This window comes from Hyperoodon ampullatus (genome assembly GCF_949752795.1).
Source record: "Hyperoodon ampullatus genome assembly, chromosome: 13".
NCBI lineage: Eukaryota > Metazoa > Chordata > Mammalia > Artiodactyla > Ziphiidae > Hyperoodon > Hyperoodon ampullatus.
The window spans coordinates 15,057,506-15,083,297 of record NC_136926.1 but is presented as its reverse complement, the minus strand read 5'-3'; the positions used below and the strand labels follow the sequence as shown (position 1 = coordinate 15,083,297).

The 25,792-nt window shown below is 52.0% G+C and overlaps 1 protein-coding gene across 1 annotated transcript in view; it reads right to left on the bottom strand.

Annotated features, from left to right (window-relative positions):
* RBM19 (RNA binding motif protein 19) overlaps window positions 1–25,181 on the bottom strand; it is a gene marked incomplete at both ends in the record, with an annotated part of 128,719 nt that extends 103,538 nt beyond the window's left edge. Inside the window, 16 exons of the mRNA XM_079717342.1 lie at window positions 2,329–2,458; window positions 3,718–3,918; window positions 6,108–6,218; window positions 7,777–7,873; window positions 8,534–8,655; window positions 9,468–9,598; window positions 11,214–11,417; window positions 12,420–12,491; window positions 13,429–13,507; window positions 18,054–18,134; window positions 19,760–19,968; window positions 21,400–21,598; window positions 21,880–21,918; window positions 22,101–22,226; window positions 22,605–22,787; window positions 25,146–25,181. Coding sequence (XP_079573468.1) covers window positions 2,329–2,458; window positions 3,718–3,918; window positions 6,108–6,218; window positions 7,777–7,873; window positions 8,534–8,655; window positions 9,468–9,598; window positions 11,214–11,417; window positions 12,420–12,491; window positions 13,429–13,507; window positions 18,054–18,134; window positions 19,760–19,968; window positions 21,400–21,598; window positions 21,880–21,918; window positions 22,101–22,226; window positions 22,605–22,787; window positions 25,146–25,181 — 2,020 coding nt within the window. The remainder of the gene's footprint in view (window positions 1–2,328; window positions 2,459–3,717; window positions 3,919–6,107; window positions 6,219–7,776; window positions 7,874–8,533; window positions 8,656–9,467; window positions 9,599–11,213; window positions 11,418–12,419; window positions 12,492–13,428; window positions 13,508–18,053; window positions 18,135–19,759; window positions 19,969–21,399; window positions 21,599–21,879; window positions 21,919–22,100; window positions 22,227–22,604; window positions 22,788–25,145) is intronic.
* Between the last annotated feature and the right edge of the window lie 611 nt (window positions 25,182–25,792).

The window sequence follows — 25,792 nt, the reverse complement described above, 5'->3', positions numbered from 1 at the left end:
ATCGGAGAAGGCTGGTGGCTTGCCCAGTCACAGGGCTAGGAGAGGACAAGGAGACAGTGACTCCCCCAGGAGCTGTAAGCCTCACATACGGAGGACCCATAGTGCTTAGTGCAGAGTCTGGCATGGAGGAAATGCTGCTTTTGCCTGTGGATTCACTCAGCACCTACTGACTGCTCTCCCACCAGAAGCCGGGCACCTTCCTGGGTGCCGGGGCACAGCAGTGCACAAGCAGACGAGGTACCTGCCCTGCGGGATGGACGTATAGTGAGGGAGTCAGACAGACACTGAGGAAGGGAACCCACAATGACACACTTCTGGGAAGCAATAAGCCTTTAAAACAAAGTTTAAGGGTAAGGGGAGGCGATGGGTATAAATCAGTACCCATGAAGGGAGCCACGGCGATTATGCGATGGATGGGGCCACATTCTGATGCTTAACTAACGATGGAGAACAAACGTGCCAATGTCACCAAGCTCTACTACGTGCCGGGGCTTGGGACACAAGGATGAGGATGGCCCAGCCCCTACTCTTCACAGGTAAAGAGAGACAGAGAGGCACAGAAACCCTTCTTCCTGCATTCCTTCACTCCCTCAACTCACATTCCTGAGCTACCCCATGCCCCGGGCCCTACGGGATGCTTGCGCCCAGCAGTGAGCAAGACGGCCACTCCCTGCCCTCGTGGTTCACTGTCTGGCAGCTACGGAGGTTAAACAAGTAAAACAAACGAATAAACAGGATAAATACAAACTGTGACGAGTGTCACAGAAGAAAACAACAGAGAGAAGGGAGGGAAGCACCAGGACACCTGCAAAGGAGAGTGGCCACAGGGCAGCGGCCCCCCGGGGAGGCGCCTTACTTAGTGGTTCTGCCAAAGCCAGGAGAGGCCTCTGCTGGATCTGTTTGCAGGGCCCTCGCTCCTGGCAAATCTGTGCTTTAAAGGAGGACTTGCTTTTGGCCGAAAAACATTAGTCATGTCCAAGTTTAATAACTGAAGTTGAAACCAAAGTCGCTGATAATTTGGGGGTGATGGCTAGTTAAGAAGAAACCGTGACTATATAAAGAGAATTCTTTTTGATGGAAGCATAAGCACAGTGGAAGAGAATGCTAATCCAATCTGTGGACAAAATTAACTCATCAATAGGGGCTAGTGAGGGGCTTTTGAAAGATTTCTATCAATGGTCAGTAGGTAACCCCAATGGCTGAGGGATGCTTTCGGGGGCCTCGGAAAGCAGAGACTGAAGAATTTTCCTTCCTGACTGAAACAAGGCTTCTGGAGCAGGCGTTCCCAAATGCCTTGTAGGGACTTGGGCCAGTCGTGAAGGAGGTTTTACCGATCCAAGATGAACTGGGAAACACAGACAGCCTAGGGAGTTTTATGGACGGTGAGGTCTATTCAATTAAAGGACTGTTCTTTAATCTGAAAATTCCGCATCCCCACCCCCATTCTTTTATGAGGACGATGGAGAGGGTATACGGGAGATGTATTTCTTTTAATCCTTATTTTAATCAACTGGCAACCCTACGGTGAGATGAAGGTACGGAGGAGGGATATTACCGATGGGCAAGATCTTAATGTCTGGGTAAGGGTGTTCTTCAAAGCTTTTCTAAAAGTCTTCGCTTCTAGGATGGAGTCATGGTCCCCTAAGTGGTTCTCAGTTGAGGGCTGCACTGCCCCCTAGAGGGCATCTGGCATACAGGGAAGGGGTATTTTAGATTGCCACAATTACAGAGGCACTCCTGACATTCAGTGGGCAGGGTCAGCAAAATGTCTTACCATTTGCAGAACAGCCCCGACAGGGAAGAACTGCGCTGCCGTGAGTGCCAGGAGGGCCCCCTCCTCACCCGAGTGTGAAGCCATCAGCTGAGGGTTGGGTCCCCGCCTCCCTTCCCTTTCCTGCCTTTGCAGTCACTGGGCACCAGAGGGCGCCATACCATCCCAGGGACCCCGGAGAATAAACCTCTCCAACAGCCCTGCTCATCCACCCTGGCGGATGTATCAATACAAACCGGAAGGCTATTTTCTCTTGCTCCGTTCCGAATCCCTATTAATAGATTCTAGTGGGTTTTTAAATTTTTCCTTTCACAACCTATACCTGATAAGCCAAGATAGTCGGCTACCTTATGCTGTATCCAGAATTTTTATGCTCTATTTTTTTAAAGGACATTTTACGTGCCTATAAAATTCAAGAGACGGGGACCCACCAGTCTCAGGATGAATACAGAGCTTTAAAAGAAATACCTGATAAACAATTTAGTGCTGCCCCCTAGCCCTGCATCCTTCCCCTGCCTGCTGCCCCAGGACATCCTGATCTCAGACCCAGCTCTTACCTGTTTCTGGCTCCATCCTGTCCTTTCCGGCCGGCTCTGCTGGTGCATTTTGGAGTTCTTTCTTCTGTGGGGCTGGGCTGGAAAAGACGCCCACCGGAGCCCACTCCAGATACAGGGGGACGTGGTGGAACTGCAGAGACAGGGGCGGGGGAGGGACTCAGTCCACGACACAGACGAAGAGCCTGAGGCTCAGAGTATAGAACTCTATGTGCCGCCTGATCCCCTTGCTGCAGCTCACGGTTCAGGTGAGAGGGTGGAGCATCTGCTGTCATTGAATACGTCTGCATCCCCCTGTACTTTCTCTAATCAAGAGTGTGAACAGGGAGTGGGACGGGGGAGCAGAATCACTGATACAGGGCAGCCCTCCTGGAGGAAGTGCAACAGGGTCGCCGGACACCAACCATGCTTTCTCTCCCTCCACATTCGTACACTCACAGGCAGTGAGTATACACATACGTACGTATGTGCAGAGAGTTTTTTTTTAAAAGAAGGATAAACAAGACACTGAAAAACAGCAAAGCATTCAAGTCCTTGATAAAGAGAAGCTACTTGCAGTGGGCTGAATGGTGGCCCCTCAAATGGTATGTCCGCGTCCCAACTCCCAGAAGCTGTGAATGTGGCCTTATTTGGAAAAAAGGCCTCTGCAAATGTCATTAAATAAAAGATCCTGAGATGAGATCATTCTGGATTATCTGGGTGGGCCCTAAATCCAGTGACAAGCGTCCATGTTAAGAGAAAAGCAGAGGGAAGATTTGAGATGGAGAAAAGACGGCCATGTGGACAGAGGCAGAAACTGGAATGATGTGGCCACAGGCCAAGGGACACCTGGAGCCACCAGACACCGGAAGAGGCACGGAAAGATCCCTCCCCCCACCCACAAAAGCCTTCCAAGGGAGAATGGCCCTTGGACACCTGGATTTTAGACTTCAGGCCCCCAGAGCTGTGAGAGAATACATTTCTCTCCTTTTAAGCCACTAAGTGGGTGGTAACGTGTTATGGCAGCCACAGAAAGGAATACACTAACACATATAACTTTTTCTTCCTTATGACCAAAAATCAGGAGGTAGCCCACCTACAGAACTGACTTTCAACTAACTGTAGGTATAAGATATGCAAAGCGCCGAGGATGGTGGTTCAGTCCTGGGGGACTAGAAAGCTGAGGAAAGCCGGAGTCGGCAGGGAACCGAGGCAGCCTTTCCGGAGGATGCCTTGAGCCTGCCCCTCACACTGCCCCGTCCAGAGGTGCTCCCAGGGGCGGGATGGCATTCACCATCCCGACAGACATGGCTGGTTTCCAGCAAGTGCTCGCACGTGCCAGGTCTCTGCCAAGACTGTCCGCCCGTCAGCTCCCTCCGTCCTCTCCCTGAAGCGGGGCTCGGGTGGCCCTACCTTGGAGTAGGCCAGGTGTCGGAAGGCCTTGCGGGCCTCCAGCGGCTCCAGGAACTCCACGATGGCCGTGACGCCGCCCTCTGGCAGCAGCACGCGGCCCAGGCTGCCGAAGCGGCCAAAGGTCTCCTGCAGCTCGGCCGCCAGGGTGCCGGCCGGGAGGTTCTTCACCAGGATCACGGTCTTGCTTCGCTCAGCGGCGGCCTGCAGGGAGGGGACAGCCCACGTGGGACGACGGAAAGGAGGGTCATTGACCCCCGAAGCCAGTACTGATCGGTGGGTGACTCTGGACCACATGGCCACGTGGGACCTCGGGTACCAGGCCCTCAGGAAGCAGGTCCAGGAGACCCCACCCTCTCGGTCGTGCCACCCTGTGGATGAGAGGCGGCCCCGAGGAGTGGATGAGGGAGAGGGCTCTGGAACTGGACCCCCCAGGTCAAATCCCGGCCCCCCCACTACTGAGCCGAGGCAAATTCTGACGGCGCCCGACCACAGCCCTCGCTGGACCTTCCAGGACACTCCAGCCCAGGGCCGGGATCTGCATCTCTGTGCTAGGGGTCTTTTCCCAGCTCTGCAGAACACCTGACGCCACAAGTGAGAAGTTAACACCCCGTGGGAGCTGCCCGTGGCTCTCAGGAGTTGGCGTGTCCCCTGTCCTTTGGGTGGGACAACTCCGAGTTGGGCGGTGTCCCCCGGGGAAGGCGCCAGCCCACTGTTCTACCAGTGGCACTGGGACAAGCGCGCCCTTTGCTGGTCTCCTCCCTCCCCTTGTCCCTTCTCGCCAGTGTTTTCTGTCCAGTGAACTACTTGCGCTTGAATCTTTCTCTCAGTCGGCTTTTGGAAGAACCCAAACCAAGACACCAGATGTACTGCCTTGAGAAATGCACTTGAAATGTATTCAGCCCCCTCACCTGACATGAGGACATGGCACCGATTTCATGGGTCGTCCCAGGAAAGGAGTCAATCAAAAGGGTTGACGTAAGCATGCTGCTTAGCAATTGCTAACATCAGCAATTACTTTATTATTAAAGCATGCTGGATGGAGCATAAAAGAGCCAAAAAAAAAATCAACGGGAGAATTCCAGGCATAGGGCATGTCTGGGTACGAGTCTCCACCTGGCCACCAATCTAATTTGAAACCTTGGGTCGAGTGCTTTCCCTCTGGGCCTCAGTTTTCTTTCTTTCAAATTTTATTTTACGTTGGAGTATAGTTAATTTACAGTGTTGTGTTAGTTTCAGGTGTTCAGCAGTGATTCATTTATACATATACCTATACCCATTCTTTTTCACATTCTTTTCCCACATAGGTTACTACAGAATATTGAGTGGAGTTCCCTGTGCTATACAGTAGGTCCTTGCTGACTGTCTATTTTATATATAGTGATGTGTATTTGTTAATCCCAAACTCCTAATTTATCCCTCTCCCTCACATTTAACCTTTGGTAACCATAAGTTTGTTTTCAAAGTCTGTGAGTCTGTTTCTGTTTTGTAAGTAAGTTTTTTCTTTTTTAGATTCCACATGTAAGTGATATCATATGATATTTGTCTTTCTCTATCTGACTTACTTCACTTCATATGATAATCTCTAGGTCCATCCATATTGCTGCAAATGGCATTATTTCATTCTTTTTTATGGCTGAGTAATATTCCATTGTTAATATGTACCACATCTTCTTTATCCATTCCTCTGTCGATGGCCACTTGGGTTGCTTCCGTGTCTTGGCTATTGTAAATAGTGCTGCAATGAACATTGGGGTGCATGCATCCTAACCGTCCTTTTAAGGTGAAACTCTTAAGGTTTGGTGAGGCTGAGGAAACAGCAGTTTGGGGTCAGAAGCCCTGAGATTGAGTCCAGGCCCCTGCCACAGACTCACTGTCCGATCTTTAAGTCCCCTCCCCACTCTCTGGGCCTCAGGTTCCCAGTCTGTAAAACACAGGGGAGGATGTCAGGTGTTCTCAGCGGGCCCTCCAAGACTTCATCATCCAGACACCTAAGAACTTCTACCTGGTAAGGAAAAAGCACATGGAGGAACCTTCCCCTATGTGACTCAAGAAAGGTCTCGATCCCGAAGCAGATAACAGGTGCTCTTAGTAAGGTGCTAGGTGGGGGAACAGGATGCTTAGCGCCCTCCCGACCTGTGTGGAGAAACTCTTGCTTATGGCCCCCAAGGGACACCATCCAGGTCCGATGGGCCACTGGGCCACGAGTCTGAGCTGATGATCTTTCTTTCTTTCTTAAGCGACAGTTGCAAAGTTAATGATAATCATCTTTGAAAGGCCTGACCCTTCCACCCATCCACATGTCCACTGATATAAGACTCCGCCCCCAGCTCTCCACGGGCGGGGGAGCCCGAGCCCTGAGCGGCTCGCTGGGCTGGGCAGTGGGCACTCACCTGGCTGAAGGAGTCCAGACTGACCCCATTGTCGAGGAGGAAGCGCCGCACCTCTTGGACGAGCTGGGTCTCTCCCAGGGCCACGCGCACGGCCACGCTGCCCTTGGTCTCCTGCGGGAGGGAAAGGGAAGATGCCCTGTCGGCTGTCGGGCAGGTGACGGGTCGGCTGTCCCATCTCCCAACAGCCTGAGGAGGAGGCTTGCACGGAGCCGGACCCCGTGGATGGCCCCCGCGGATGCTCCCACCGTGGACACCCACTCTGGCTTGATGGCTCTGGGTTCCACATCTGTCAGGGTGAATCAAGAACCCCACGCCTCACCTCCAGCTTCCCCTCCCCCATCTCCTGCCTGCTCCCTCCCCTCCAGTCGTATGTAAGGGTTTCATGCCAAGTTCATTCCCACCTGAGGGCTTCTGTGTGCTCACCTCTGCCCTCCATTCAATTTCTGCTAGAATGTCGCACCCCTGAGCAGCCTGCCTCGCTCTCACACCCTGTCCCCTTACTCAGCTTAAGCCTCCTTCAAGCCATCACACCAACATGCGGCATCTTTGTTAATGAGCTAGTGTCTTCCTCTGCTGGAAGGCTCTAGAAGAGCAGGACTGCTTCCCTTTAGGGCCCTGCTCTCTTCCCAGTGCTCAGAGCACTGATGGGATCTGAACCAGCTGCAGCCCCTCCCGACTGGCTGAGGTCCGGAGCTGTGCGGCCAACACGGTGCCCACGAGCTCAGCCACTGGGCACCTGAAACGCGGCACGTCCGAACCCAGTGTAAGACACGCGCTGAATTTTAAACACTCAGTCAGGGGAAAGAAAGCAATGCAAGACAGCTTGTCATTTTTTTATATTGTGAATAATGAACTAATAATATCTTGGTCGTATCGAATTAATAGAATAGATTCTATTCTGAAAAATTAACTTTGAACATTAACTTTGCCTGTTCCTTTTTGCTTTTTAAAAATGTGGCCACTTGGACATTTACAGTTCTGTGTGGGGCTCGCATTCTACTTCTGGGGGACAGCGCTGACCTTCCGCAGGGGGCAGGGGCAGTAAATGACGATGGCCAGCGAGTTTATGGATCAAATCTATGGATGTCCTTTGCCTGCTGGCTGGAAAACACACTCCCAGGTTTTGCCAAAGATGAACTTGGCCACAGGCTAACTGGAGACACAGCATTTAAAGGAAGGTATGTGATCTGGAGAAGCCAAATGGACGGAGGGGGAAGGTCGGAAGGAACAAGGTTAGACCTGGGACAGGGGGAGGGTCAGAGACCTACGACCTACCCTGTGCTTGTCTCAAAGACCTGGGCTGGCTGAGCCCAGGAAGTGGGTGGGACCACCTTTGGGGAGTGATTCAGAGCGAGGGCAGTGGATTCGCGTTGACCTGGGGTCACCCCACCTCCGCCTGTTTCCAGGTGTGTGCCCTGGGCAAGTGCCTTTGTGTCCCTGGGCCTCGATTTCTTCATCTGGGAAGTGGGGCGAGAGGAGCACCGCGTGGTAAGTGCTCACCGTCAGTTGCTTTCTCCACGTGGCTCCACACTCACCCACGAGAAGCCAGGGCAGGGTGGATGCTTCCATGGGGGAGGCCCCAGAGGACAAGCTGGTGGATAACCCCAGCCCGATCCCACCCCCTCCCCTGCCCAGAGCCGGGGGCACATCAGACAGGGCGCCCACTCACATGGTCAAACACTTGACTCTTGGTGGCGCTGTACTTCTGGGCGATGGCGTCGGCCACTGCATTCGGGCCCATGAACAGCGTGTTCCAGTTGTGAGAGCTGAGTCAGAGGCAGAACAGAGAGGTCAGACCATGGCTGAATGGGGCAATTTTTTTCAGATGCAAAGCCTGTAAGAAGTGAGCTTGGGCTTCCCCGGTGGCGCAGTGGTTGAGAGTCCGCCTGTTGACGCAGGGGACACAGGTTCGTGCCCCGGTCCGGGAAGATCCTACATGCTGCGGAGCGGCTGGGCCCGTGCGCCATGGCCGCTGAGCCCGCGCATCCAGAGCCTGTGCTCCGCAACGGGAGAGGCCACAACAGTGAGGGGCCCGCGTACAGCAAAAAAAAAAAAAAAAGAGAGAAATGAGCTTGTGGGCCTGCCTTCCTAAGTCCCCGAAGCCTCCTCCTCCCCCATCTTACTTGGCATGGGCCAAGTACCAGGGCCTGAAGACAACAAGAGCCATGATGATATTAATAAGCCCTAACGTCTGTCAGGCGCTTACTCAGCACCAGGGACCAAGCACTTTGCTTACATTGACTCAATCCTTATGACACCACAAAAGTGAGGCACCACTGATTCTTCCCATTTTGCAGGTGAGGAAACTGAGGCTCAGCAAAGTTATGGATGAGGGGCTAAAGCCACCGCGAGGAGTCAGGGTACCCTGGCGGCTAGGAAAGGAGGGGCGAGGGCAGCCAAAGCCTGGGTCAGAGGCAGGTATGGACCTGGAGCTGTTGGCTTTGTCTTTTGACTCTTTCTTCTTCTTGTAAGACGATGATCCTGGGGCGTCTGCGTCCTCGCTGGCCTCCTTCTTGATGGTGGATGGTAACACGTGGAGCATCCTGCCCTGGAGGAGGACGAGGGGAAGGGGGTAAAGACAGGAAGGGGGCAGGCGCTTCTACATCCTGCCCCGGGTACGTCGGCCTCTCCACGAGGGGGCTGGACCCAGCATTGAGACCCTTGTCGCAAGATGGGGGCCTCGGGCAGGATGCCCATGAGGCCGCCCTGAACCCAGAACGGGGGCCTGGCCATGTGGCACAGGGGCCTGACTTTGTGACGGGGGCCACCTGACAAAGCTTCATAGAGGACGCTGATCGGTTTGTAAGTAATACCTGCAGGGCTCCCCACCCGACCCTGTCCCTGTGAGAGTGTGAGCTCCACACGGGCAGGAGCCAGGTTCAGCCTGCAGTCACAGGGGATCAATAAATCACGAATGAATGAATGAATGAACGAACAGGAAAGGGAGGCGAGGCAGCCTGGGGCTTTGGCTTGTGTGCTCAGCATGTTATTTGTCAGAAAGAAGCGTTTCTTACATTCTGCTGTGGCCATTTCAATGCCTGGGTCAAAACTCTCTGTTTCCTTACTCCTTCCTCTTCCAAGTGGTATTTTGAGAGAGCGTGTTCTTTTAATCCACAGACACTTTTTAAGGGCCCACTATGGGCCAGGTGCTCCTCTACGGGCTAACGACAGACCAGTGAACAGGACAGAGCAGACCCTGCCCCATGGAGGCAGCTCGGATCAAGAGGCGGCTTCACGTGCATCAGGTGTGCTTCCCTAGAAGCACGGGTGCGGTTTCGTGCCTGCACGCACGCACACATACCCACAGCCTCTCCCCATCGCCTGGGCCCGGCAGCCGCCCGCCACCCCGCGGGCCATCACCTGGAACACCTGCCCGTCCACCTCCGCGTAGGCCTTCACGGCGTGCTCCGGGAACATGAAGGTGACGAAGGCAAAGCCCTTGGGCTTCTTGGTCAGGCTGTCGATGGGGTAATGCAGCTCCGACAGGGGACCTGAGGGTAGGAAGGGTGTCAGTGTCCTGCAGGCCAGAGCTAGGTGAGAAAATTCTGGGCACTTGTCAAGCGATGGGTTTTAACCAGGGAGAGCGTGGAGCTGCTGCTGCCACTTGGCCCAGGACAGAAGGTGGCAAGGGGCTGCCGTGAGACCCCCTCATGGGTCTGGGTGTCCTTCCACAACCCTTCGTGTGTCTATTCTGAGAGCAGAGGTGTCTGGCCTGGACCCTGCCTTCATCACATACTATATGTGTGGCCTCGGGCAAGCCACAGGGCTTTACGGACCTCAGGCTTCTCACCTGTAAAATGGTATCGTTAAGAATACCCAGCTCGGGGCTTCCCTGTTGGCACAGTGGTTGAGAGTCTGCCTGCCGATGCAGGGGACACGGGTTCGTGCCCCAGCCCGGGAAGATCCCACATGCCGCGGAGCGGCTGGGCCCGTGAGCCACGGCCACTGAGCCTGCACGTCCGGAGCCTGTGCTCCGCAACGGGAGAGGCCACAACAGTGAGAGGCCCGCGTACCGCAAAAAAAAAAAAAAAAAAAAAAAAGAAAAAGAATACCCAGCTCAGAGGACAGCGGGGAGAGTTAAACGCACTAATACGTGTCATGTACTAAACAGTGCCTGCTGGTGACGTAGGGCCACAGAAGTGTCTGCTGGGATATTATTACGATGCTCACATTAAAGTACACACCTTCCACTGTGAACACCAGGGTGTGACTAAGTCCTCCTTCCCGGGCTTTATCTTCCCGGATGGATACTTCGAGTCTACTGACAACCCCCTCTCCAGTGCTGCCCGGCCCTGCCACATAAACCAGGGCACCAGCCTGTGCGGGAAGATCTGGCGGCAGGACAGCAGGACACAGGCCAGGAGGTGACACCAATTTGCCTGATCGCAGAATCCTACTCAGGGCCTCCTTGTCCGGAAGACAAGCACTCGACCAAGCTCGGATCCCCTGCAACCCACAACTGGTCTCCGAAGAGAAGCGGGGACACGCTCCAGGGGATCTTAAAAGCATCTAGACCTCGCCCCGCCATTCTGAGCCCTAACTTCCTTCCCTTCAACAACCACGACCTTACAAACAAGCACAGCCCCATGTGCCAAGGTGAACTGCAGGCCTTCAAGTCCGTGTCCTGCAAAATAATGCTAGCAACCACGAAAGCAATGAAAATGGCCCTTGCTAGCAAACGCACTTGGATGCTTGGTCTGGAGAGCAAGACTATTTAGACAGCAGAGTTCAGACTAGGGAGCACTTCGTATCAACACACACAGTGAGTGGGCTTCCAAGACCAGAGCAAGGGTTCGGATACCAGGGACATCTCAGAAAACTGTACCCAAACCCCGTCAGTTCTGAGTTTAGTGAGTGAAAGCTAAGGGAGTCTGGGTTCAGACCACAAAAGGTGCCTGTGATGCCATCTAGGACTTCGAGTTCCGCTGTCTACATACTGTTTGAACCTTCACAGCGGCTCAGAGATGGTGAGGTCCATTTTATGGATGAGAAAACTGAGGCCAGAGGGGGACGTCATTCGCCCAAGGTCAAGAGCTGCAGGAGGCATGTGGGGACTCGGACCACCCGCTGCAGGTGCCTGTGGTGAGCCGGAGGCCACGCCCCTACCGTATTTGGAGAAGAGCTTCTCCAGGTCTTCCTCAGAGCTGGTGTAGGGCAGGTTTCGCACAAAGAGCCTCCCAGAGTCGGCCAGGTCCTCTTCCTCTTCATGCTCCCCGAGTGTCCGGCCTTGCCAGGGTTTGGCGCTATTCTCTGGGGGCACCTTGGCTGTGGGGCGGTTCTTTTCCCTAAACACCTCAATGTAGCGTCCACCTGCACAAGGAGAAGCAGTCAGGGCCCCGCGGGAGGCCCAGAACCTGCCAGCTTCCAGACTTTGTGGCTGCCTCTGGAAGCCACGGTGAAGGTGGCTGGTGACAGCGCCAGACACCAGGCTCTGTTAACCAGGGTAGAGGCCCCAGCCAAAGCCAGGCCTCAATCTCACTCATCCTGCGAGCTCGGCTTTAGCTCAGGGGGGGAGCTTGCCTGGGCCGCCTGGTCCATGGGGCTGTATCTTCCCAATTTCAGGGCATGGCCCCTGGCACTGCCCTGGGAATCATCTCATGTGACAGCCCAACCCTGAAGAGCCACCCTGTGCTGCTGCTGAGCTGTGTCCATGCATTGCCCCGGGCACCTGATTAGACCACGACCACCACCATCACCTCCACATGCACACAGTAGGTGCTCAGGAAACACCTACCACCTGACTTGCTAGCAAGACTGCTTAGGTTTCTCCTCTTCCCTAACAGAACTTGTGTCTTCACAAGGGGTCAATGGCTGGACCTGAATCACCTGTCCATACCACGGACAGGCCAAAGAGCACGTCTTTGGATATCTTGTGCAGGTGACCTCCCAGCTCCAGACCCTGTACTTGCTGTTCCCTGTACTGGAACGGCCCCGCCCCACAAAGCCAGAGCTGGCTCCCTTTACCCCTCTGGCTTTTGTTCAAGTGTCGCCAGCTCAGTGTGGTCCAAGCTGACACGATCCTGTTTAAAATGCGCCTCCTCCAATCCCGGCCCTCTCCTGCACCTGCCCACAGCACGGGCCCTCTGGTTACCACCTCTCTCCCCTCTCGATGTCAGTTTCCTCTAAAGGAAACTTAGCCTAATCTCTGCCCCAGGAGGGCGGGGGCTTTGGTCTGTTCTGCTCATGGCTGTATCCTCCGTGCCCAGGGCAGTGCCCGGCAGGCACGCAGCAGGCCCTCAATATAACCTTACAGAGCAACTGCATGAATGAACCCCGGCCACCATGCGGCGTGGGACCGCCTGGCATCCTTACCCATGTATTCCCTGTTGCATTTCAGAGCTTTCCTCACTTCCTCTTCACTGCTGAAATCCACAAAGACGTACCCTGTGAAAGGACCACGACAGAGGTAAGGTCTGCAGGCCCTGCAGACAATCGTGGGAGTCACGGAGGAACACCCACACCGCGCTAGGTGTTTGGGGGAATCTGAGCAGAAAGTGGGGGGGGAAACCTGTACTGTTTGCCCAATCTCCAAAATACAGACACTCCCTGATGCCCCCAGGCAAATTTCCCTTTGTAGGCAGCGTTCGGAAACGGGAGGGCCTTGGCCTGCCTCCCAGCCTCACCCTGTCCTGACCAGTGCCTGCTCTTTGACCTTCTCTGGACAAATGCCTGTGGTTGCAGTGCTGCAACCCAGCTCGGCACCAAGAGGCCACCTCCACAGTGACTGCCCGTCAGTGCCCGCGGCCCTGACTTGCACAGACGAGCACGTGGAGTCTTCCCTAAACACGAGAGACCTCGCCTCCCCACTTTTCTAGAGGAGTTAAGTGACGTGCGTGCGGACACACAGCTAACGCGTGGCAGTGCCGTAACCTGCACCAAAGCCCACGGGTTTTGGTCTCTATCACAAGACCCTCCCCTGGGGGACTGCAAAAGCCCCCACCCAGCCCACCTGTCCTTGGGCCCTGCCCCTGGACCCTTCCCTCACCAGCTAGGGGACCATCCTGAATCTGATCACGGCCTCCCCTTGCTTTGAGCCCCCGGTGGGCCCCTGCATCTGGGCTGAAGGCCGCAGTCATTACTGAGCCCCCAGGCCTGGGGGCTGGGCCCGGCCTGCACAGGTGAAAACCTCATACTAGGCTGCCAGCGGCAGGGGACAAGAGGCAGACCCCTGTCCTGAGCACTTTCACCACATCCACAGAAGTGGGGACCACAAATAGGAAAAAAAGTAGCTGCCCTCCAAACACCTCCACAGTTCAACTGCCCCAACCTTCCAGCTCAAGCATCTGCCTCTCCAGCCCCCTCGAAACAGCCCAGACCTTACCTGTTTTGTTTCCATGGGCATTTCTCACTATTCGAATGGCCACCGGTTTCAGGGGTGCCAGGAATTCCATGACATTTTTCTGTGAGCAGAAGAAAAGTTTTTTCCCAAAAGCGCAAACCGAATAAAGAAACGTGAGTCAAATTTCTGAATTCAGAAAGGACACCAAAGTGTTTGATCTTTTGTAGTCTCTCTCTTTCCTCTAAGTTATACACGTTTTCTCCATCGTAAATTAAAACCGCCTTGGAAAAGAAATCTTAAGTTGGAGAAGAAACAAGGAATATAAATACAGAATAGTAATGGCACCATTAGTATTTTAAGGTATTGCTTCTGATCTCTTTTTTCCTAAGTACCTTTTTACTTAACTGGGGTTAAATCCAGCTTTTGTCATGTCTCATCAAAGCATGATTATTTGTCCACGTTACTTCATGGGGATGATACACATAGAGTACTGTTGTAGATGGTTCCCGATTTTCTTAACTACTTCTCTATTTTTTGGACGTGAGGGTGATTTAAACTTTTTAAAAAATGCACAAACACACAGAGTACAAAATTTAGCAAATACTGAAAGGCCCCAAGAAGAAAACAAAAACGGTCCTAACTGCAAGGCCCAGATCACTCTTGTTGGCACTCCAGACAGGGCCAAGTGTTCCCTGATGGGGGTGGGGGGGACCGTCCCCAGCTGAGACCCACTAATTCAACCACTTCTCTAGTGATACAGCGTAGAGGTTGTTTCCAGTTTTTTGTTTTTATAAATAAAATGACACAAATTAATACATTAATTTATAAATAAAATAAGAATTAGAAAATGCGGCAATGAACATTCTTGCACTGACCTCTTGGTGTACCTGGCTGATTCGCCTGTAGTGCAAATTCCCAGCAAGGTAATTGCTAGGTCAAAGGTACGTACGTATATTTTAAATTCTGACTGATGCTTCCAGACTGCCTTCCAAAAGGCTTCACCGCACACTTCCCCCAAGAGTGCGTGAAACAATTTATTACTGAACTTAAAAAATTTCTGCAAAAATGTAACCTTCCTGTTTTGATCTGTATTTCTTTAATTATGAGTGAACTCGGGCATATTTCCCAGCCATTTGAATTCTTTCTCTTAGAAGACCTCCTCCTATCTTTTGTCCACTTTTCTATTGGGTCATACGTAGGTCCCAATATCTACTTACCTATTTGTAAATTAAAGAAGCAGGTTTTGTCTGTTGTTTGTGTTATACATGTCTGTTGTTTGTCTTTTGACTTTATGACAAAAAGTTGCCTTAGAGAAGTTTTAAATGTTATCTAGTCAATTAATCCATCTTTTCCTTATGACTACCAAGTTCTGCAAACTGCTTAGAAAGGCATTCTTTTTTTTTTTTAATTGAAGTAGTTGATTTACAATGTTGTGTTAGTTTCTGGTGTACAGAAAAGCAATTCAGTTATGTGTGTATATATATACGTATGCGTATACGCATATAATGTGTGTACATACATGTATATATGTGTATGTATACATATACTTTTCATATTCTTTTCCATTATGGTTTATTACAGGATACGGAATACAGAAAGGCATTCTTCATTCCAAGATTACAAGTAAATTCAGTGCTTTCTCCTGGAACCTTTATTGTCTCAGTTTTTAATCTTAAATCCTTGATCCATCTGAAATTTAGCTTGTTATGAGGAGTAAGGCGGGGCTCCACCTTTTTTTTTTTTTCTTCACAAAAGTTAACTGGTTGTCCCACGACTATTTATAGAAAAATCTCTCTTCTCTTCATTGATATGAGACACCCTATCCTAAATTAGATGCTTATACATATGTGAGTCTATTTCTGAATTCGATTCTATTCCATTAACCTGTCAACAGCTTCAACTGAACCAAACTGTTTTAATTACTGTAGCTTCAGAACATGTTTCAACATCTTGCAGGGGAAGGGTCTATTCCCACAGGATGTTCCCAGTTGTTCTCCGGGATCCCACCCCCACCCCCCCAATCCTGACGAAACTCTGTGATCCCGCTGAATTTATTCATTTAGTCACTAATTAGGGAGGAACTGGCATTTTTACTTTCTAAGAATGTATGGCTTTACATTTATGTAAGCATTCTTTTAAATCCCTCAGTGGAATGGAACATTTTCTTTATCTAGAACCTATATTTTATTAGAATACCTATAAAGCCCCCAATACACAATTTTCATTAGAATATCTAGAAGTAGACTGTCTTTTCGTTTCTTCCTTCCCTTCCTTTCCTTCCTTCCTTCCTTTTTTTCTTTCTCTTTCATAAAAGTAATCTTTTTTTCCATTACATTTTCTGTTACTGTTTGTGGAGAGGAAAGAAGTGATCATTTTTTGTGTATTTATTTGCAAAAGTCCGTCTAATGTCCCCCGTCCCCACTGAAGCACATGATTTTCTGCATGGTTGGTTCTGACAGAACTCTGACTCTAAATCAGCAGACAATTCAGATAGTCCAGCAGAACCCAAATGCTTGTTACTCCGAAATCCGATTAAGTTTTATTTAAAAAAATAATTAGCAAATATACAGACTCAAAAAAGGTGAGTACTTTGAGAAAAAAAGAGCATAAAATATAATCAGGCACTTTCCAAAAGAGGATACACACATGATATACAAATGTGAAAGAATGACTGATCTCACTAATAATTTAAAATATCAATCAAAATGAGATGCCATTTTGACCTGTCACGTTAATAAAGATTAATACTCAGGGTTCACAAAAGTGTGCACTCTCACTCTCTGCTGAGGGAGTATAAACTGGCCAGGCTTCCAGAGGGCAACTGGCACTCTGTATCCAAGACTTTAAAATGTACTGAATACATGCACGTGCTTGTATACAGTACTTATCTGGAGCAAGGGTTGGCAAACGATAGCCCACAGGCTAAATATTGCCCACGGCCTGCAAGCTAAGAGTAGTTTTTACATTTTCCAAGGATTATCAAAAAAAAAAAAAAAAAAAAGTGCAATGGAGACCATATAGCTCACAAAGCCTAAAATATGCACTAAATGATGTTGATAGAAAGACATCTGTTGACCTCTGATCTCAAGAAATGCACTGACTGCATTATTATTCAAATCAGCAGAAGACTGGAAACAATCCCCGTGTCTCAATTTAGGAGGTTGGGTGAGCGTAACACAGTGTGTCCAGAGTAAAGAATAGCATGCAACGTGAAAAATGATGCTGTAGCAGAATATTCAATATTCAAAGATATTTATGACATAATGTGATGAGGGAGGAAAAGAGTTTCAAAATAGTTCCTACTGTAGTAGGATTGCTTTTTTTTTCTATTTAAAAATATCTTATGTAATATATAATTGATTCCTTAACTCTGAATTTACAGTAGACAGCACTATAACTCACACCCAAACAAAGCTTATCTAACACAAGTATTTTCTACATCAGGCACATCACTGTAGGATTGCTTTTTAAAAAGAAAAGACACAGGAGTTCCCTGGTGGTGCAGTGATTAAGGATCTGCCTGCCAACGTAGGGAACACAGGTCAAGCCCTGGTCCGGGAAGATCCTACATGCTGCAGAGCAACTAAGCCTGTGCGCTACAACTACTGAGCCTGCGCTCTAGAGCCCGCGAGTCACGACTATTAAGCCCGCATGCCACAACTACTGAAGTCCACGTGCCTAGAGCCCGTGCTCCACAACAAGAGAAGCCACCACAATGAGAAGCCCATGCACTGCCACAAAGAGTAGCCCCCTCTCGTCGCAACTAGAGAAAGCCCAGGCGCAGCAATGAAGACCCAACACAACCAAAAATAAATAAATTAATTAATTTAAAAAAAAAACCAAAAAACACAGGTCAACGTTTCTATACAAAGAAAAAGATGTCTAAGAAGATATACTCAGAATTTATTACTGGTTGTCAGTGTATGGGATATAGACGTGGGGGACTGAGGGGAGCTTGCTCCAGTTTGCCTGGGACAGTCTTTACTCCTATAGTAATCAGACCGGTAGGTAATTAGCTCTGCATCCTGGCACCCCATCTGGTTAGCACTTCTCTCTCAACACAGTTTGGTTGACAATTTATAGAGTAATAGGTAATTTTTACTTCTTGTTATTTAGCTACATTAAAAAACATTTCCTATGCTGAACTTCTACTACTTTCCTGAGGGAAATTGACAAAGTGTTCTCTCCTGTGTAGACCCAGAGTCAGCAAACTACAGTACGCAGGCCAAACGTGGCCCACTGCCTGCTTCTGTAAATAAAGTTTTATTGGCACACAGCCAGGCCTATTTGGCCACCTCTCACCTTGGGCTGCCTCTGTGCTACTACAGCAGGGTTGAGTAGTCGTAACAGAGACCATACTGATCACAAAGCCTTGAGTATTTACTAGCTGGTCCTTTTTAAATTTTTTAGCAGAAAAAGTATGCCCACCCCTAGCATAGGTGACTGGTGAGTGAGACCAGTCCTTCTCGGTCTCAATATAGCCGGCCCTGTTTCCCGACCTTGACGATGCCCAAGATCCTATGTATCCGTCTTTCTGGCCCCCAGTTCCCTCCAGCTGAAGTCCTCAACTGATCCTGAAGCTCCCGTGCAGCAGAGGCTCCTGGGACCCTCACCCTTGTCTCCCGCTCCCCGGGGGCTCATCACCCCGTCCTGTTACTGGCGCGTACCTCTGTGACACTGAACGGGGCTCCCCGCAGCTTCACGGTGTGGGTGGTGGCGCGTTCCTTCTGGTTGGCTGGTTTCTCGGTCTGAGTGATGGCAAAGAACAGAAACGGCCACAGTGAGCTCCCTGGTGCAGCCGCAGGAGGTGCCAACCCGGGCGTCGCAGTGAACGCTGCAAGGCCCCTGGCGCCAGGGCCAGCTGGCAACGCCGGAAGCATTGTGCCTGCCAAGGACATGGAGTCTGGCCAGAGCCTGCGGTAGGAGGTGCCAAGCCTCCATGTGCCCGAGATGAGGGCAGGAACCATAGGCCGGCTCGCTGGGGGTCTGCTCGCAGGGGCGCCAGGCCACACGGAGGGGCAGAGCCTGGGAAGGAGCCCTGAGGTACGGTGACATTTGCTGCCACTTATTTAGGGCGTATTCTGTGCCAGACGTTGCGCAAAGCGCTTTGCAGACACAGCTGTCCTCTTGAATCTTTAAAACAATCTTACAGGGTTTGGGAAGTCTTCTGTCGTTTTAGAATCGAAACAGCTTTTGAAAAACCTCATCTCTTGGTTAATTCGTTTGGTAACAAAACCTGCCCTGACTTAGACTCGTTTGCCGGCAAAGCCTGCTCTGGGCTGTCACGTCACAACTTAGGGTTTATGTCTATCCCAAGTAGATGAGCGATCATTTCTAGCTTCACTGCAGAAACAGTCATGTGCTTTTATGGGGTGCTGCCCTGTATAAGTTATGGGGTATCTCCCTGGAATCTGGAACTTCTGATTTCCAGCGCACACCCAGGTGCAGGGGTTTTGGAAACTGGACAGAGACCAGTGCTCTGCTGAGCATCACCTTAGATGAAGATCAGAGGCCCGAAGCACCTCACCCCATCCCATGGCTACTCCACATCAGGGCTGGGATTTGAACCCATGGCTCCCTGGCTTAGCCACACTCGACTACCTCTTTAGAATCTCTAGGAGAAAAGGACAGGAGGTGGCAATTAGAAGGGAAAGGGAATGAACAGAGGGAGGGGGCAAGGAGAAAGAGGAGGAGGGAGATGAAGGAATGAAGACCCAAAGGATGTGTGAAGCTGCCCTAAGCAGAGAGGACCCCCAGGTGGAAGATGGGGCGGCCAACCCCAGAGGAAGCACCCACGTGTATGATCTAGACTCCAGAGCCCAGCAGACCTGGGTCTGGGTGCTGACCCCACCGCTTCCCAGCCGAAACCTTGAGCAAGTCACTTCCTTTCTCTGGGCCTCAGTTTCCTCACCTGTAAAAGGGGACAAGAATCCCTAGCCCCCAAGATTCCCGTGAGATTCAATGACAAATGACACGCCAGGTACTGAACCTCACATGTAGTAAGTGCTCAATTAATTTCATCCATTATTGTTGATTACGGGCTCACACCTGTCTACCTTGCTAGTTAACTACGAAGTACAACATGCTTGGGATACTTTTTCAGCTCATTTACGTCCCCCTCCCCGCCAAGTCAAGAGGGGCAGGCAGTCTCTGCGTTAGCGACAGGAAATAAATTCAGAGAGGGCAGATGCTTGCCCAGGGTCACACAGCAAGCAAGCAGCAGTACCGAGACCTGAAGGCAGGTCTCTGGGCCGCTGAGCTGTCCTTCCCCGACGTTACAGGCCCCGACAAGGGGGCTGCAGGGAACGTGGGCGAGAGCCAAGCAGACCTCCTCCCTCCCCAGGCTCCCAAGCTCACCCCGATGCACACGCACCTCGGCTCGGGCCGCCTCCCTGTCCTGCTGGGCGGCGGGGGCGCAGGAACCCTCTTCCTCGGCCTCGCTCCCTTCCTCGCAGTTCACGGCTTCATCTTCACTCTCCTCTGAGGATGGCGACTCGGCCTCCACCACCTTGGATTTCAGGTAATCCATGTCCGACAGCTCCTTCCGTACGGCTGCCTTGGGTTCGAGGCCGCTGTCCTCCTCTGGAAAAACGGAGAGGGTGGGAGCCGGTGATGGCTGTGAGCAAACGAGAGGGCTGGAGGGCAGACAGCGTGGGGGTGTGACCGGTGGGTGGCACGTAAGGTGCCAAGCCTGAGGTGACCAGGGGCCCCATGCCAAGCAGCCAGTCCCCAGTAGGTCCTTGAATAAATACCGCCAAGTGGGGAGAAACTGATGGAGTTTTGACAGTTTCTGTGCTACACACTGAGAACTTCGGGGTTCCCTCTCCAGCCTCGCCAGCTGCGAGGCTGCGTGACTTTTTCGAGCTTACAGAGAGGACTCACTCCTTGATCAAAACACAACAGGGGGGGCTGGTGGAGCAGTGGTTGGGAGTCCGCCTGCCGGTGCGGGGGACGCGGGTTCATGCCCCGGTCCGGGAAGATCCCACATGCCGCGGAGCGGATGGGCCCGTGGGCCGTGGCCGCTGGGCCTGCGCGTCCGGAGCCTGTGCTCTGAGACGGGAGGGGCCACAGCGACGAGAGGCCCGCGTACCGCAAAAAAACAAAACAAAACAAAACAAAAAACACACCAGGGGCTCCCAGATTCTCTCAGGGTGAAACCCAAACTCCTCGTCGGGCCCGGTGAGCTCACTGGCTTCTCCGCCGGCTCCCCCTGCTGCAGCCACCCGAGCCATGTGGAACCCCCCCTCCAAGTTCCTGTTTTTCCTTCCCTCTGCGCCTTTGCCATGCTGTTCCCTCTGCCTGGAACCCCTTCTCTCTCCCCATCCCTTCTGAGTCACACCAACTCCCAGTGAGTCCTTCGGATCCCAGCTTTGCACAGAGACTTTACCAGCCGTAAAACTCACGTTAAATTCATTCCCTCACCTTTTAACCAGAGTCGATTCCCACCCCACAACCACGGCACTCACCATTCTGAGCTACAATCGCTCACAGGTCCATACGGGCCCCCCCACGACACCGTGACCCCCTTCTGAGGACAGAGATTCACTCCCTCACCTCCCCTGCTCAAGGGCCACCTCCTCGGAGGCCTTCCCTGGTGACTCTCCTATCCCCCTTTCCTACTTTCCTCCCTCTCCTGCTTTCTCCCTGCAGCACTCATGTTCATATCATACACTAAATAGGAGACCAATGTCTTTATTGTTTCTCTCCCCAACCAGGGCGACACCTCCACGGGGGCAGGATTCCCTGTCTTTTGCTCACTTCTATATCCCCATTGCCTGAAGCAGCGCCTGGCATATAGCTGGTGCTCAATCAATATCTAAGTGAGTAATCAACTGACTGAATAAGGAACCAAGATCGGTCAAAGCCGACGTACCCGCAGGCCAGATAATCACTGCTCCACGGGGCAGCGCCTGACTCGCTGTCTCCTGGGCCCGGCGCAGAGGGGCCCCAAGTCACATGCGCACAGGCCCGGGTGCTGCAGGGCGCGCACTCGGGCAGGGGGCCCACCCTTACCTTCCGGGGCCTCCCCGGCTCCCTCCTCCTCGCTCTCCTGCCCGGAGTCGGAGTCGGAGTCGAAGTTCAGGTAGTCGTTGGCCAAGTTGTTCTTCCCTTTCGAGGGCTCACCGTCCAGGGCATCGTTCGCCCAGGTGGCCACCTGCGTCCGCTTCTGGTGAACCGACAGGAACTCCTGGAACTCGTTATCTTCCCTCAGCTGCAGGCGCCGGGCGGCAGGGAAGCGGGAAGAAGGGAGAACAGGCAGAGGAGGCTCAGGCAGGGCTCACCCTTGCTAACTCTTCGGAGGGTAAGCACATCTTCCGAGGCCATTTCCCCCAGTCTCTAGAGGACCCCTGGGGCCAGCTGGGTCAGTCCCAGGGAGGGCGGCGTGGACTCTTCATCAGACAGAAAGACGAAGGAGCCACAGCCATGGCAAGGCGCTGCCTGCTGGGCCCGCCCTTGCTGCCCGCCCTCCGCTTGTCACCACGACAGACTCACCTTCTCCAGTTCACCTGCTACCTTTTTCTTCTTGTCATCCTAAAAACAGAAGGCACAGGTGGTGAGGGTCACGATGAAAGGAGATGGAAACGCACTGCCCGGGGAGGGCTGCTTTCGGAAACCATCCGAGAGGGAGTCTCAGGTCCTTCCCCCTCCCCTGCCTTCCCGGGGTGACCACCCTGCTGACACCCGGAGGCGGCCAGGAGTGACCACCCATGCACCTTCTTAGTTTCTGGGGAGATGGAGTCTTTGTCTTTCGGAGGTGGCTTGGACTGGCTTGTTTTCTGGGCATGCTTGCTCCAGGCTCGGGGCTTTGTCGGGTCACCAAACGACTTGCAGAACTCCACCTGCGAGGGACAGAGAGGGGGATGATGACACCTGCCACCACGCCCGGCACAGGCAATTCAGCCACGGACTACTGGGCAAGTGGATGCATAATGTAGACCAGTGCTTCTCATCCTGGGACCAGCAGCATCACCATCACCTGTTAAGCCTGTGAGACGTGCAAATTCCTGGATCCCCTTCCCCAGCATAATCAGAAACTCTGGGGAAACTGTTTCCGCAAACGCTGCAGGGGATTCACAAGCATGGGAGCTTGAGAACAGTGAGGAAGACCAAAGATGTCACGGTCTGGAAGGGGACAGGCTTTGGACTTGAGCGTGGAGAGAAAGAGGCAGTGGGTCACTGTTGACAGGCAGGAGAGGGCGAGATTCACACCCACTCACCGTGATCCGGGACATGTCGATAAAACTCTTGTTGAAATGGTTCAGCGCTGTTTGGGCCTCTTCCTCGGACTTGAAGCCGATGAAGCCGAACTTGCGGAACTTGCCATCTTTGGTGAACTTGAGGCTGCAGTCCGTCAGTGTGCCAAAGGCGGTGAACAGCTGCCGGAAACGCTCCTCCTTCATCTAGGATGGAAGGGGGATGATGGGGGGTGGGGAGCCGGGGAGCCCTCAGAGCCAAAGGGACAAAAAGGGCTGGGACCCTGAGGCCCTGGGATTCCCCGGAGGTGACCTTAGAAGGGGCGGTGGCAGAGCATGCTTTGCAGCTGGACCCGGTTCCAGCTCTGGCTCCAACACTTACTCGCTGTGTGACCTTGAGCAAGGCCCTTCCCCACTTCATTGATGAGGAAATCAAGACTCAGAATGACTGCACAGAAATCTTCCTATCCCATGGGCTGCTAGGAGGCTAAGGAGACCTATTGTACAAGCAGCCCAGCATCATGGCTGCTGCATAGTAGACACCTAATAAATGCCTGTCACAATGATGTGTGAACTAAGGAAATGGTAAACTACACAGTGCCTGCTAATTGTCGTAGAGAGGAGTATCCATCTTTAGAGCTTGCTTTTAGGACTCCTCATAAGCATGGCTCTATGTCCCTATACTGAGCTCTCACTTTCATTTCTTGGCTTATTTACCCAATGGCTATCTGCTGACTTCCACTATGAAAAATAAGAAACCTACATCATCTATTCCTCCCTTCCAGTCTCTGTTATTTATTGGTTTTCTTAAACCTTTTATTTTATATAGGAGTATAGCCAACTAACAATGTTGTGATAGGCTCAGGTGCACAGCAAAAGGACTCAGCCATACATATGCATGTATCCATTCTCCCCCAAACTCCCCTCCCATCCAGGCTGCCACATATCACTAAGCAGAGTTCCCGGGGCTATACGGTAGGCCCTTGTTGGTCATCTGTTTTAAATATAGCAGTGTGTACATGTCAACCCTAAACTCCCTAACTATCCCTTCCCTTCACCCTGTTATTTATTGTTTTTAATTTTTCCATCATTTATCCTAAATAGTACACTTAAAAAGTATCTATTATTGATCCATCCATCAGCTTTAGGTAGCGTCTCTTGATGCCTCACTCTGATGGATGAGGATTTTAGCATGGCTACCCTTCCTTCGCCTCTCAGCTACTGTCTCATTTTGCTTCTCAGTATGGCTGCGTCTCTTACCATTGCATGTCTTTGATGAATGCAAGACTTAATAACAGTAGTAGTAGTAGCTAACGCTTTGAGAGCTTACTATGTAATTACAGTAAGGGTTTTGAGATGAGGAACTTGTCAAGAGATGCAAGCTGTAAGGATGGTTACTCCTGGAGAGAGATGGAGGATAGGATGGAACAAAGGACTGTGCTTCTCGTTTTATACTGAATTTTAAAAATCGTATGATAGGTGCCCGCCCCCCCGCATCCGCCAGGGGGCGGGAAAAAGGTAAAATTAAAAAACCACAACAATGAAACAGAAACGGTTTTATGTTCTCACTCTTTCTAAGGAGTACACAATCTCATGCCATCCAAACGGCACATTTTGTATTTTGGGAATGAGTATACTGGCCATACCAGTCGTGTAGGGGCCTCTCTATCCAAGAAAAGTCATATTCACTTGGGCACAATGCGCTAACCGTCTGACACTACACATTCAACTATTTCTTCACTCATTTATTCATCATGTATTTACTGGATACCTACCACGTGCCGCGTTCTGTGCGGACTCTAGGCGGAGACAAGTATGACTGGGGCACCCCTCCCCACTTACTGGATAAGTTGTTTAAAGCCCTGCACGCTCACTCAGTTTTCTTAGACTATTTATTCCTACCTTCCCTAAAGGCGGGAGTGGGAACTGGAACGCAGGTCCTCAGTCTATTGCTCCCCACTTTCCTCCCAGTGTCCCGAGTGGGAGAGGGATACAGGCGCAGTGTCTGACCCAGTCACGAGTCAACCCCAAAAAGCGACTGACAAGGGCTTCCCTGGTGGCGCACTGGTTGAGAGTCCGCCTGCCGATGCAGGGGACACGGGTTCGTGCCCCGGTCTGGGAGGATCCCACATGCCGCGGAGCGGCTGGGCCCGTCAGCCATGGCCGCTGAGCCTGCGCGTCCGGAGCCTGTGCTCCGCAACGGGAGAGGCCACAACAGTGAGAGGCCCGCGTACCGCAAAAAAAAAAAAAAAAAAAAAAAGCGACTGACAAGAGGGCTGTGGGAGCAAGGCATTCGACACAGCGTGGGGGCTGGCATGTCCCGGGGAAGGAGGTGTCTGGCTGGGATCACGTACCATCGGGCCGGCTGTGAAACCCTGAGCAGGCACTGTCCCTCTCTCCCAAATGTCAACGGGGAATGTGCCGGGAAGCCTGCCCCTTTCTGAATCCTCCGGGAATCCTTCCCAAGATCGAAAACCGCTCAGTTCTCCCCAGACACCTCCCTCCCAACCTCCAGCTCCCAGCTGGTCCCAATTTCAGATTCTCAAGTCCAGGCTCTGCACTCACCCCATCTGGGAGGTTCTTCACGATCAGTCGCGACATGGCGCACGGTCCCACTGTTTTGATTCCGGCACGAATGGCCTGCGACTACCACCTCCAAATTTCACGCTACCGCTCTGGGCGCCGCCATCTTCCGCAAGCCGGAACCAAGTCACGTGCTCCAGGCGTAGCCCGCCCTTACGGAAGTAGGCGCGGCCAAAGGGAGCAACCCAAGGAAGTTACACCCTACAAGGGGTGGGCCTGAGCGCTTGCATTCTGCGCAGGCGCAGGCTGTTGGGCGGTGCCTGGAGAGACCAACGTAGTGGCCAGGCCGCCAGGGGGCGCTGGTCCCTAACATTGGCGGGGGATTGCCCGTAGGCAGAACAGCGTTTTAGCTCTGCTTAGGCTCGGAAATCGTTTTAGCCACTTCCTGTATTTAAACAGGATCCTGGCCCAAGATAGTTAAGATGCAATCAAAGGAATAATTTCAATGCGCCTAGGCTCTTGCATCTTCACATACTAAAAGTGCTCAAATCATTAACTCGAGATGTCTGTTTTTGTGATTAGCAGTCATCTTTTGATATTCAACTACATTTTCTTCCCCCCAGCGGAAAAAGTCATATATCCTGTCATCTCCCTTACCTCTTTGGAACAGTCCCTCAGAGCTATCTGTG